This window comes from Lepisosteus platostomus, chromosome 13 (genome assembly GCF_059453375.1).
Source record: "Lepisosteus platostomus isolate fLepPlt1 chromosome 13, fLepPlt1.hap1, whole genome shotgun sequence".
Classification (NCBI taxonomy): domain Eukaryota; kingdom Metazoa; phylum Chordata; class Actinopteri; order Semionotiformes; family Lepisosteidae; genus Lepisosteus; species Lepisosteus platostomus.
Window position 1 is genome coordinate 43,417,005 of NC_142623.1, and position 13,656 is coordinate 43,430,660.

General features: G+C 41.4%; 1 protein-coding gene across 3 annotated transcripts in view; it reads right to left on the reverse strand.

Moving 5' to 3' along the window:
- The window catches only part of sgcd (sarcoglycan, delta (dystrophin-associated glycoprotein)), a 177,612-nt gene that overhangs the window by 58,136 nt on the left and 105,820 nt on the right, over positions 1–13,656 (reverse strand). For all 3 annotated transcript variants that reach the window (XM_088604813.1, XM_088604814.1, XM_088604815.1), the window contains one exon: positions 5,486–5,671. In XM_088604813.1, the coding sequence (XP_088460939.1) occupies positions 5,486–5,671 (186 nt within the window). The remainder of the gene's footprint in view (positions 1–5,485; positions 5,672–13,656) is intronic.

Sequence of the window (13,656 nt, forward strand, 5' to 3'; positions counted from 1 at the left end):
GAAGGAGGACAGCGCTCCTCCGACGGGCCTGACTTTCCCCTTTGTTGCCTGAAAACGTGCCTGGCTTGCGATCAGCTTCTGCGTGTGCTTTCCATCTGGAATAGTCCAGAACTACTGTACATAAAGGGGTGCTGGTAAGAAAGACCACAAGGGCTCACAAAGGCTCAGGAGAGGCAGCCAGATGCAGTAAGCAAATGCCAAGTCTTCCACTATTACACTTCATAAAGAGGGTAAAGAGGAGTGAATCCTTGTGTGTCATAATGCATGCATGGCCGTTAATGTGGGGGTAAAGTCACAACCTGCAGGCAGTCCTATTGTAGAGACTTCTCTCTTCCTGTTTCAGCAGATTCCTTCTGGATTGACAGAGGTTTAGCACTGAACCTTTGCTCTGCCCATACATTATCGGAGAGCGGCTTATTTCTGTTCTAATTCCTATTCTGGGAGCCCAGGGCACAAAACTGGACAACAGCCGAGACAGGATACCAGTTCAATACAACTTAAACAAAAGCGTGGGCTGAAGTTGGCACCACACCCGTACTGCTTTTCTGTTCATCAGCAAACCCAATGTGGAAAACCTCCATTACAATTTACAAACCTCCATTACAAAATATTCACCCCGGAAATCCAGCAATCTTTTGCTCTTTCTTTATAGTACTGTAGGCTTCTGGCTTGTGACAAAAAGGCAGCTGTGCTACAGAGGCCATTGTAACTACATCTTCTGTCACTGTGGTTAGGGGTTGGGAAGATCATTTACAATTGAGAGCAGCATTTACCCTCAGGAGATGTGGGAGTATGAAACAAGCTACCCATCTGTGTTGTTGAAGCAGATACCCTGATGTCTTTCACAAAATGGCTGGATGAGAAACCTGTATCAGTTAGCTATTAACCAGCAAATGGGTTAAATGAGCTGAGTGACCTCTTCTCATCTGTAACCTTTCTTGTGTTTTTAAGTACTACCGTGGCTGTTTTCTCTCTGGAAAGTGAGTGGCATGTCTGCTACTTGATAAAATGTGGTAAATCGAATGGGACTTTCCGTTCACTGTCTTCATGATCTGTGATTCTTTTTTATTTCTTCTCCTGCCTTTCAATGGTCAGCCTCAAGACAGCTTTAATATACCGAGTGACTCCCGTATTTCTGTGTTTTCCTCCACCTAACAAGAATCAAGAGATTCCAATCTAGTCCGAGGGGGATTTCAGCACATCATAAAATACAGCGACTACTTCACGCGATGCGGCTTCAATCCAGAGATGACATGCCCTAAATCTTAAGAGCACATGAAGTTAAGCCAACCAGGAAAAGGCAGGGAGAAAGCCCTTTGTTTGCTTTCGCTAGCACTAGGCTGGCTGTGGCACTGCTGTGCTTTATATTATTGAATATCACCCCTTTTCATTATATAGTATAACATCCTAAATATTAGTTAAAAACCCAAGATGTAATAGCGATGAGAAATAGTGCTTGTGTCCTGCCAAATGTGATGAGACATTTATTCTTTTCTTCCTAGGAGGTTAATTAATTTGTGTGCAATTCTACTCCCTCCACACCAACCCCAAATAACTTCCCGTCTGCTGTCAATGTCCGAGTTTTTTTAAATGTTTTGAGTTTCAGTACCTGTGGAGACAGGCAGAGAAAAAACAGCGTGACATTCTCTTCTGTGGTGTGTGTGCTGTTTAAGTTGCTTAGTTCAGCTAAATGACAAAAATAACAGTTGCATTCTGCAACCGATTTCTATAGAATTTCTACAGGGAGTTACTGATTTATCTGGCTGATGCCATTAACAAGAGCAACTTGCATTCACTCCTATTTATACAGCTCTATTTTTTGCTGGAACAGTGAAGTGTCTTGTTCAAGGATACAACATTAATATCTCACCTGGGATTTGAACCCACAGCCTTTCAGTTAGAAACCCCAAACTCTGACCACTGCTTCACTTGTTGCCTAGTATGGAAACAGCACCATGAAGTACTGTACTGTAACCCCAAAATTTCCCTATGCCAGTAATAAAGCTGAAGACACATTTAATAGAATTCTATTCCATAAGCAAACCTCAGTTCTGAGACCTCTGAGATTAAATATTTCAACAGGACAGATCTAGTGAAAAATAGCAAGGTTTTCTTTCAAAGATTATAAATAATTTATTAAGCAAAACAAAAAGGAGGTTTTTCAAGACTGAACGAGTCATTAATCACACTTGCATTTTGCAGGTAGGAGGGAACTCACTACATCCACCAGTTTAAAGGTAGAGTTTATAGAAAATTTAGTTAAAAGATTATGAAATAGTGATCAAGTTGTGAATAACCTATACACTGAAATATTGTTGTATATTGTCGAATAATGAAGTATAAGTGAATTAAATTGGACCTTGTATTAGTGTCGAGTAAGTGCACACTTGATACTGTATCTCGGTATTGGAAGGTGCTGATTCTTTCTTACACCATCAGATGCAGTTGACTGGCTTGCTTCTTTCTGCCATTAATTTCTTTTAATGACAGCACCGGTCATAGAATTTACATTCGCATATAAATAACGAAAGTTGTGGATACAGCTTCAGTGTTTGAAGTGGTAAAGGGTGACAATGTTCACATGCACACAGAGAAGACTGAATCAGTTTTATTTGATCTACTCCAGCTTCAGACAGGGGGAATAAATAAGCAAGGATCTTATCGTCAGGAGCTAGCAGAGTGTTTGGGGAAGAGGGATTTTCAGTACCTTTGTTCCCCTGGAACAATTGCCCACACAAAGTACTGTGGGCGTGTGAAGTGCACCTTGTGAACTCAGGGTCCTTTATGTCATACAGTACAGTCCAGTCTCACACTGTACAGTGCCTTTACTGAGAAACGGACCTCAAGCACCTAGCAAAAATTCAAACCACGAAATGAAGGAATGCCGCTTTCAATTGGGCATCATAAAGCTGGAAAAAAATGGAAGCGATCACGCATCCATCATGCAAATCAATTTTAAAGTGACTTCATTTACTGCACCTTATCCACTACTTTATAACCTCCTGTGTAAATATATATACTTGAAGCCGTGAGTGTATTTACTAACTCTGTCCAAAAACGTACTGGTAGGTGAATTGGCTACTGGGAGAATCGGCCCTGGGTGTGTGTATGTGTGTGTCTGTCTGTCCTGCGATGGACTGGCGTCCCCTACAGGGTGTGCCCTGCTTTCTGGGATAGCGTCCGGCTCCCACATGAGCACGGATTGGAAGAAGCTGTTAGACCTGCGGGTGGATGTCTTCATTCCACTGTAAGGGAATCCTATTTAAGCACTGTCGCGTGCTTCCTACATCCGCAGTACCTTTCAGAATCGGACTTTATTCGCCCAGCCCCCAGCCCCCTAGTATAATCATCTTATGACTTTCCTGAGCACTGTTTCAATGACATTGTATCCACACCTCCAACACCCTACACCCGACGATTCATCCTCTCGTCTTCCGCGGGTCGGCTTTATTTAGACTTCTATTTATGGAGCCGATATATAAATGCAAGTCATGCAGCTCGCAGTCCTGCCTTGGCTCTCATGGAAAAAAAAAATTGGAGGCGAAAAATGAAGGCTGCCAAACAGACCGAGATATTAAAATGCTATAAGTAACACTCTGATAGACCATAAGGTAGATTTTTTTTATTATTAAAACCCTCTGTGGGAAATCAAGTCATTCTCATATTTTATTCATGTGGACAGGCCACATTTTACCTCTTCCCTCTCTTATCAGCTATATCACAGGTAGCCTGCAGATTACTAGGCAATAAGGAGACTGAATTTTGATTTAGCGGAGTGTTATCAGTATACTGAAGTAGCATTATCAGTGATGAAAAAGCGTATACATTTCAGTCACAGTACATTGAACTTACATTCAAGAGGCAATTTCTTTGCATGGTGTTTAAGAGAAATATTAGCATTGAGGTTTGAGGTGTAGCAGAACCCCTGTTAATACACAGTGTAAGAGAATTGCACTAAATGTAATGTGTATTAACATAATTTGGCGAATTCTGGAGAAAAATCCTGAAAACAAGGTTCTCATTGCACAGTTTTATCCATTTCAGGAGTTACGGTAGGCTGTGCATGAAGTCAATTACAGGGACTGGATATTTCAAGTGTATTTTTGACATTATGCAGACTATGTAAATACAATTATTCCAATATTTAACGAGACTGGAGCTGGTGTCTTTGCAGAGTTAATGGGGTAAACCACACAATATATTGTTGCAAGTAAGGAGCCTAAAAGCTGTTGTGTAGGTTATCCTGTAGGTTACAACACATGCTAAACCTGCAAACAAGGAACAGTACTGATCAAGTAATGAGGTTTTCTAATGAATAAGGCCCAAACCCATGCTTGCCTCTGAGTCTGAACCTCAGATAGATCTGGTAAACCTACTGTATGAATTTCCATATATTTCTACAGATACTTGGACTCCACTGAAAGGAAGAGACTTTAGGTTTTCCAGCCAGGACTGGGGGAGCTTCTGAGCTGAACTAGCTTTACAAGAAGAGCTCGTTGACCCTCTTATTAATTTTTTTTAATAGATTAGAAAAACCCCTGAGAAAGGCTTGTGATGGATCAGCGATGCTGTGGCTTCACGGTGAAAATCAGAGCAAGTAAATACTGTAACGCTCCAGGGTTCACGTGGGTGTGCGCCCTCGCCTCTGCCATCTCAGGTCAGCCCCCCACCGCTGGGGACTCGAACCCAGGCCTTCAGCATCACTCAACAGGGACCCAGCCTCTTGAGCCAAAGGGAAATCTCCCATCAGCCTGGCGGCTGCGGTCCCTGCTATTCACAGGGAAGGGCGGTGACGTCACCGCACTGGTAAGCCGGCTCTCACAACCAATGGTGGTGGCCGTATGCATTACAATACTTAGATGTGTGACGTTTAGATGAAGATAAATGCACCCCAGCTGACGCATGTGAATATTGGGGGGGGGGGGATGATTTTCATGTAAGCATACAATACATAAGGATAGCACTCCTGAATTTAAAAGGAACAGTCTCAGGGATAATGCAACCATTACACAACACCTGGCACAAAATAGAGTACAAACATACACACATATCCAGCAGCTTTGCCTTGCACATCGAACTAGGGCTACATGTCGATGCTGAAGCAGAGGGCTGACACTTGTGACAGGAGCACAGAACATGCTGTGGGAGGTGATCACATTTCATCTGAGTGTGTGGGTGTTCACTTTAACGAACGCTAGGGCTTAGACTTCGGTAATGCCAAAGATCAATGAGAAATCCTTGCTTTCATATACTGTAGATGCCTGCAACATAGAGCAGTACAATTTACAAGAGAAAAAAAAGAAGAAAATAAATGCTGCCACTGTGATGCACAATTGAAACAGTTTCCTGATGCGCTACAACTCCCAGCGGGCAATTATTAAAAGGCTATTTAGGAGTCTGGTCCTTCGAAGAACCCTACAGAGGCCTCCTGTTGTGTAGCCGAACATTCTTGACCACCCTCAGGCAGACGTCATGCAGTACTTACTATCGTGAAGTTCATGACTTTGAGGATCCATATTGTCAGAGCGAGGTTGACCAGGATTAAAATCATAAGGAGGAGAACGAAGAAGTAAAGGCAGCGTTTTCTCCATCCGTAAATCCCCACTTTGTACACATGAGGTTCTTCAGAGCTCTGGACATTGTTTCTATGAGTGTACTGTTCCTGGGTCATCTGCAAGGAAGAGAAGAGCAAGTATTGTAGTACAGACCTTCACACACAACCCTCCTTGAGGGAGCCCATCTCAGGATTTCAGCAGTGACTTTTCACCCTCCTGCCACCCTTTGACATATCCTTCAATGCTCCGTGTTACTAAGTTATGATAAAACGGGTGCGTAGTGTGCCAGGCAGCATTACGCTCTGGTCTGGGCACCAGCCCATCGCAGTGCGAACACACACAAGCACAAGCAGGAGGCACCAGTCATCCCGAGCAGCACATCTTTGCAGCATGGTTGGAAAATGGCATTGTGGTGAGCGCCTGAGCTACACCTGTCTGAATGGGGGTAGGACATGTAAACTCCCCCGAGAAGGTACCCCAGACCTGAATCAAACCGAGGACTCGAGAGCTGTGAGGCAGAAGCACTAACTGCCACACCACTTTTCTGAACATGCTTAAAATGATAATAATTCTCTAATAATAATTCAGTAACTGAAAAAGCCATCCACTTGCAACAGATCCTTTAAAACTATAATTAAGGCATTCCATTTAACAATACAAAACCAGGTTACAGAGTTTTTCAGAAATGATAATGATTATACTGTACATGGTATTTGTTGAGCTCTTTTCATCCGAAGAGATTCTAAATAGTGAGAGCTTTCTGCTTTCACTCCCTGGGGTAGTGCTCAAAAGCCATTTTGCCATTGCAGTTCACTCCATAGCAGATAACTTGGAAGATTAAACACCAGGTTAGACTTAAAGTACTGGGATCACAAGCTTCAGGATGAAGTGCTTTCACTGTGTCATAAACTTTCAGTTCCTTTCTGCACTACCGATACTATGATAGCATTCTCTAATGATGGTCCCTAATTACTTGCCTGGAAAGAAAAAAAAGACACTGCACATTACAAGAAGCAGAATAATTCACATGATTAAAACTGCAGTAAAACCTGCTGTACAGAAAGTGGCTGACCTTGCGCACTGCCCAGTTTTCAATGCATCGTGCCCCAAGTCCACCTAACACATTGCCATTTTCCTATGGGCGTGCTTTGCTGCACTGCTCTGTGTCTCCTGCTCCGTTCTCTCAGTGTGGGATCTGGCACTTGCTCCTTCAAGTAAATTACCAGTCACAGCAACATGATTTGTTGAGGACCCTGAAAACTAACCTTTACCAAGTAATGATTAACTTTGCACAGGCCTGTTGTCCTGAAAATCGGAGTGATAATAAATTTGGAGTAATCACAAACCCCTGGTGACATTAAGCAAAAAAAACTAAATCTAAATGTCAGTGTTTCAAAGGATATCAGTATCTAGTGTCTTCCTAAGAAACCTTTGAATATATAAACCCATCTATGCAGTCACGGTTTCTGTATTCTCACATGGTTTTTTCATACAACAAAGCTATTGTGTGGTAAATGGTCTTTTTTCAACTGTTCAATTATTACTTTAGGCAAAATGTGTCACCTGTTTTTTAACAATAAAAATGGAAAGAGGTCATTCTTTAATTCTTGCTCATTAGGAATATAAAGATATCTAAAAAAATCTAACCTTTGATGACCAAAAGATTTGTTTGTAGTGAAAACTATTTGTCAATTGAGTCCCATTGGATTCATAGCCTGTCCATGGGAAAGAGAAAGCAAATTCTAGATTTGGATAGGAATAACAAAAGCATTGCTGTGTCTTGGCCATTCCCTCTTAATTGATATACTGTAGCAATTGACTCACACACAATGCCATACCAAACAGGGAAAGCTACTGCTTAAACTGGCTACTGCTTTTTCAGCTCGACATGAAGAGGCAAAGATTGAACCGGGACTCTGCAGACCTTTGTAAAGACAGAGGGTCAACACACAGAACAGATGTCCCGGTGCCCCAGTTTGTACTTCCAGTCTCTGTGTCCTTTCCACAGCAAGGCTCTACGAAGAGAAGATCTTTTCTAATGCAATTTGTGTCACATTAACGGGCTGTTTAACAATCAGGGCCTGGTTTAGAGGTTAGAGGCCACATGTAAAGTTAAGATAGGAATGTACACTTAATTAACCTTCTCACTTGATAACAAATGAACCCCTGCCTCTGAAGAACAAGAGAGTCCTTCACGGTGACACAGAGCCAGCTATGTGCATTGAAATGTCTAGCAGGTTTCACATTTTGCACAGAGCCATATCACTGCTTTTGAGTAATTACCTTGTGCTTTGATTAACAAAGGGGAAGAAAAAATAATTGTCCCAGCTCGTGTTATAGACTTTTTTTCTACAGTAGACATACTGGCCAGGTTGAAAAAGCAATTTCTGAACAGGCCTCCCACCCAAGTTCTCTAATCTTCCACAATTCAGAATGACTGCAGTGTCTCTCGGTCTTTATAAAGAAAACGTTTCCATAATTCTCCTCCTCCTCATCTTCTTCGTGTGTTATCATTTAATAAGCAGATAATTGAATTTGAATTCACATTGAAATTAAATTAAGGGTAAATGCTTTACGCACCTCTGTGTAATTTTATTCATGTTGACAATGATTAGTCAATGTTTGTCCAGAAAACCTTATTGATTGCATCTCTTGCAGAAAGTGCACTGCCGAAGCAGGCGGAAAACTGGGCGAATGTTTCAGGGGATGCATCAGAAGAGCCAGGATCAAAGATCTCACCGAGCCAGAAGATTCCCTTTTCACCTCTTTTGACCTTAATTGCACTGACCTCAGTGAGTCTTTTTGCAGGAATTCCAGGACTCAAAGACAGCAATCCGAACTAATCCCTAAACTAGGTTCACACCTTCCGCCAGCACTTAATGATCAACTTATTCCTTTCTACACTGTTCATCATTCATTTACAGATTTCTGTCTTCTCATTATCCCCTGGTTTTCAGTATTTTTAGACCCGCTTTCACTCATTTGTTTTTCTTTCACTCTCCTAACTCGCCCTTGTGCCTCCCCCTTTCTTATCTGAAGAGGCTCCACAGCTGAAACCTGGTGTTTAGCTTCTTGTTTTTAGTGTGGAATTAATCTCCACTCTTTCCTTTTGAAGAATTACCTTATATTGACTTGCGTTTTTGGAATTTCTGTGTAACGTTCTGTACTAACAAAATAAGAAAGGCCGCAAATGCATAGAGGCTATCTGGCTTGTTGTGCAGTTTGCTAATTAGCTAATTAGTGTACAAGAAGGTAGGTTAGTATGCAGAACAAACAAGGTCTGCAAAATGTCTTTCAATTTGCCCAAGTTTCTCCTGAAGATCTTTGATTAGTTGCATGTGAACAAGAAAGGCTCAAAAGGGAAAGCTTATGTAGGGAAATGCCTCACTTTCCAAAGACTTCCCTGCAATTTCTCCTTTTTATTCTGCATTTTTTAATTTCAAATGGTGGTCGGTCTTTTTTCACCAGCGTCCTTGAGCTCCATCAATCATATCTGTCCCCTGCTGCTGGGATGTCCAGTCCTGGTTGTGGAGGCCTGCACCCCTGCTGCTTCTCATTCCAGCTGAGCTTCATTACAGCTGCAATTGAAGCCTCAAGTGAACTAACAAATTGCACTTAATCTGAACTAACACATTTATTGGAATATTTAAAACTTTTTTCATGCTCAGAAGTTAGGCGCTGGGCTGGAAGAAAAACCAGGAGGTGTGGATCACCAGGAGCAGGACTGGGAACCCCTGTCGTTACTCCCCTGTTGTAAAATAGACAACAATACGTTTTCTACTGGCACCTAGATTTCTGTTCTTTTTATTGCTCCAATAAAAACAGAAGTACTGAGCACATGAGAAGGACAGTACATCATGCAAAGCAGTGAAGTCCAGGTAGACAAGGCAGAGCTTTATAACATGGACTTTTTATGTGCTAATTATGTTTCATGAGCTTTTTTCAGATGTCTTTAATATGCACAAACTTTTATGCTGTTGATTGTGTAAGTCTGTACAACAAAAAGTCCAAGCTGATCCTCACTCTTATTCCTTTTTCACACAGAAAGCGAAGATATTATGATCATAGGCCTGCCAGCCACCATGCATTTTAGTGTGTTTTTTTATATTGCCAAGGTTAATAGTCCAGCAATTAATTATACTGTAAGTTGGCCATCCTGTAGCTCTGTCATGGTTATCCTAAAAAGACTGGCTTTAATAAACTGACACAAACTCGCACTACCCTGGAACAATTACCCAACAAAATGCCTGAATTCTTGAAACCACTACCAGAGTAATTATCTTTTAAATGTACCTTCTAACCTTGGGAAGAAGAAGCCTCTGGTAAAAATAAATACATAAACTGGAGTTTACAAAAGTCTGAGAAAAATGGAACTGAGTCCCCAAAGATAACTCAACCAATGATGTGTGACAGGCTAGGAAGAGTCTGGCAACATGGTTTCAGTTATAACCCTCCAGGGAAGGACACCAGTGACAGACAGCAGTTGCTGAAGAAGGGAATTTCTTCTATTCCCACAGTGGGAAAGTTGCTTGCATGAAACACCTGTTCTACCTGAAAAAAAGTTTAAATGTTTAATTTTCCAGCTCTGGAGGCATTTCTGACATTCCCGGGAATTCTTGGAAATGGGTTAAGCATCATTTGAGAGTTGTCTTAAATGCCTACTCAGGGGTCCCCAGGTCCTGAAAGTTGGGAGGTGACTGGCCTTAAGATTCACACTCTAGAAGGTTTTGTAACTTTCTTTCATGACTGACTCATTAAAGGTTTTGGAAGGAAAAGAGAAAAACAACCTCTTGTTGTGTGGCTCAGCACCAGCCTAACTGATCAGCTTAAGAATGATTGTGAGTGATTAGCTGGCCCTCAAGAGAAACAGAGTTTCCTGGTTTTCATTGTTATTGAAGTCAGTACCCTGCTTCCTTCAAGAAAAAGCTGGATCAGATTCTTGGATCATTAATTACCAAAAACGTGCTAGGTGGGGAAAAAAAAACTCTTGCTTATGGTTGTTCTTATGTTCATTTGTCCATCATATCTGTGCTCATAAATGGTTTTATTTAAGAGAAATTCTTGTTACTCACTTTTCTACACCCCTCCCTCCACCCAGACTGCACCCTAGCAGCTGCCCCCCTGGTTCATTCCTTGTGAGTGAGGAGGGATGTGGCAGTGCTGAACTTGGGCAGGCACTGTTATTTCCTCAGCCTGGTAAGTTAACTCTAGAGTATTAAGTAAGCTCTTTATTTGCCAGCTGAATTAAACATTATTAGAATTTCACCAAACTACTGAAGTTAACTGAATATAGTGACTATATTAGGTGCTTGGTCTTTTGGATGACACACTGGTATTTTTCTAGGCCGAAGCAAGTGAAGAGCCAAAGAGCCCTAAGGACTGTGGATCTTCAGGACAGGACATGTCCAGCACAGATGTTACTGCAATGCTCAGCTGTTAATGGACCTAGAATTACTTCCTAGTTTGGGACTCAAATATGAAGCGTTTTTTATTTAACACAAGGGGGGAATTACCTTATATCATGTCCAATAAATTTGGACTTTTTTATACCAAACAACTAGTACTAGTTTGTGGTACAACATTTAGGAATGCATTTAAAAACATTCACATACCCCGTTCTAAATATGCACACAGCTGATACTCTTCACATTGTAGTCCAAATTTTGTGAGTCTAAATTTTCTGCACAGCTATTTATGCTAAATCCAATTACAAACTGCAGTAGGGTGATGGTGTTTTTTTTGCCTTGCCTGTTTGTGACTTCTACAATTTTATGGCTATACAGGCCGTCCACAGACTAATGGCTAAATGCTTCTTTTCATCTTCACAAAGCCCCCCTTTATGTGATCCATTCGGTTCCCTCTGACACCTCTGCTCTGTATCACTGGAGTTAAAGAAATTAATAATGTTTCCCAAACAGCCTCAAGGTGACAGCTTCTCCCCTGCGATCTTCCCTTATCTTAAAGAGAACGTGGTCTAACACGCAAATAATCATTACTAGTCGTCATGTATTAATCTTTCTTTTCCCACCTCCTTTACTTGTTTAAATGCTTCATAGGAAAAGAAAGATTAATGTCACACACTTCCCGTTTTCTTTGACAGGCGTTTGAAAGTTAGTTGGGAAAGATGAGTCACACAGTGCAGAAAGTGGAATTTAGCCTTCAGGATACTTTCACTTCTGGGTCTGGTGTGAAGTAGAAGTGTCCTGGTGTTGGAGAAAATGTATACATTTGCTTACAGTAAGTCTCCCATGCAAAATGACTTTTTCCAATGGAACTTTATATATATTCAGCTGCGAGTGACACCTTTACTTAACTAGAACATTCAAAAGTAAACCATGCATACAGTACTCTGACAATGTGTCCAAAATCACTTGTCTGTGCCACAGCTGCAGAGCATGTTGGATCACCATCAGTAATAATTTTATAGCCATTGTTCACAACTATAATTAATCTAGAAACACGTTCTGTATGCTACTGTTTTTGGTAAACATAGACTATATATAGTTTTTGCTTCGAAATAGCAAGAGGCATTTTTTGATAAAATGACAACAGCTTTCTTTAGCGTTCAAATGCAAGTCTGATTGTGTTTTATTATGTTCGTATCCATGGATTGCTTCAGCCCAGGGACCAAAACAAAAAAAGATCGCATCGGGTGTTTTAAACGACAGTGGCGATGAGGCTTTCCTTAAGAAATCAGCGTTAAAGTCATCAGGATCATGTGATGGAAAATAGTTTTCTTCTCATGCTTCCCCCCAGTATCGCTCTTTTCCCCTAACGTAAACTGCGTGATGTTAGATGTTTGTGCAATCCCAGTGAAGTCACCCTGACGAGTCTCACCTAGCAGGTGCTGTGCGTATCCATGCACGCTGCCTGTACCACAGCAGAATTTTATACACCAGCCTCTCAGGTGGGCAGGTCTGTGTTTATTCACTGCTTTCCCATAAAGGTCCTCTCATTTCTATCCCGTTCACGGGCCTTTCCATCATCTCTCCAATAACAAGAATGCGATAACCATTGTGAGAGGCCTCTGTTGAGAGAGTGCTGCATCTCTAACAGATTGACAGGATGGCTGTGTCTGCAACACAGAGCTTTGATCGTTAGTGTTTACCTAGACAGAGCTTAAATGTCGTACTGACCTTATCCGAATAAGATCTACAGTAAGTAAAGAATGTGCTCGAGTTCTTTCTCTGACAGATAGTCATCTGGTAGATTTCAAATCGCTTGGATACATTGTTATCAATCATTTTACTGGATTTATTAATATTGTTTTTATGTGCTGCACCCTCCCAGTCTGGAAATGCTAGCTGTAGCTTCTACATGTTGACTGACATTAAGGACTCCTGTCCCCCAGAAGAAGAATTAGGAAAAGGACCTCCTGTCCCATCAAGCTCGCACCTGCTACAGGCTCTGCTGCAGCTTCTTGGCTGGGGGAGCAATGTGTCTACACTGGCATCACTGTGAACCTGAGAGAGCCTCATCAGCACCAAGAACAAGAAGTACGGAGCTGAGCAAGGACAATTTAGGAGCAAAGCTTTGTGCACAAATGCTTTATGACAAACCTTTTCCAAAGAGATGGAAAGGTCAAAGTGTGGAGAAAGAAAAACACTGCAGAAGCTCAAAAGACACCCCCTCATCTGGACAACATGGTGGAGGTGACATCATGGTCTGGGTGCACATGACTGCCTCTGAAACTGACTCACTATCTTTATTGAAGACAGTAGAGAAGGCAGCAGGAAATTCTCTGAATCTGAATACTTTATTTTAAGATTACCCTCACTGCATTGTTTATTATTTATTTTTGACAAACTGCAATAAACAAGACATAAAAAGCAAACCCAAAAACCGTGAAAGCAGCTCATGGGGATAATATCAAAGGGAGGATAGGTATTAAATTTGGACAGAGACTTTTGAGAGTTTTTGACCATAGAAATAAAGATCGGGTTTTGAAGTCTACACATTCCACTCTGGGTTGAGGCCCTGTTGTTGTGGAACACCTACTTTTGAGGTTAATTAAACATATTGTTATGTTTATCGAAATACAATCCCCTTAAACCTAAAAGTGTCCACTTAATTCAAAGATATAACTGACAGCCTGTGCATT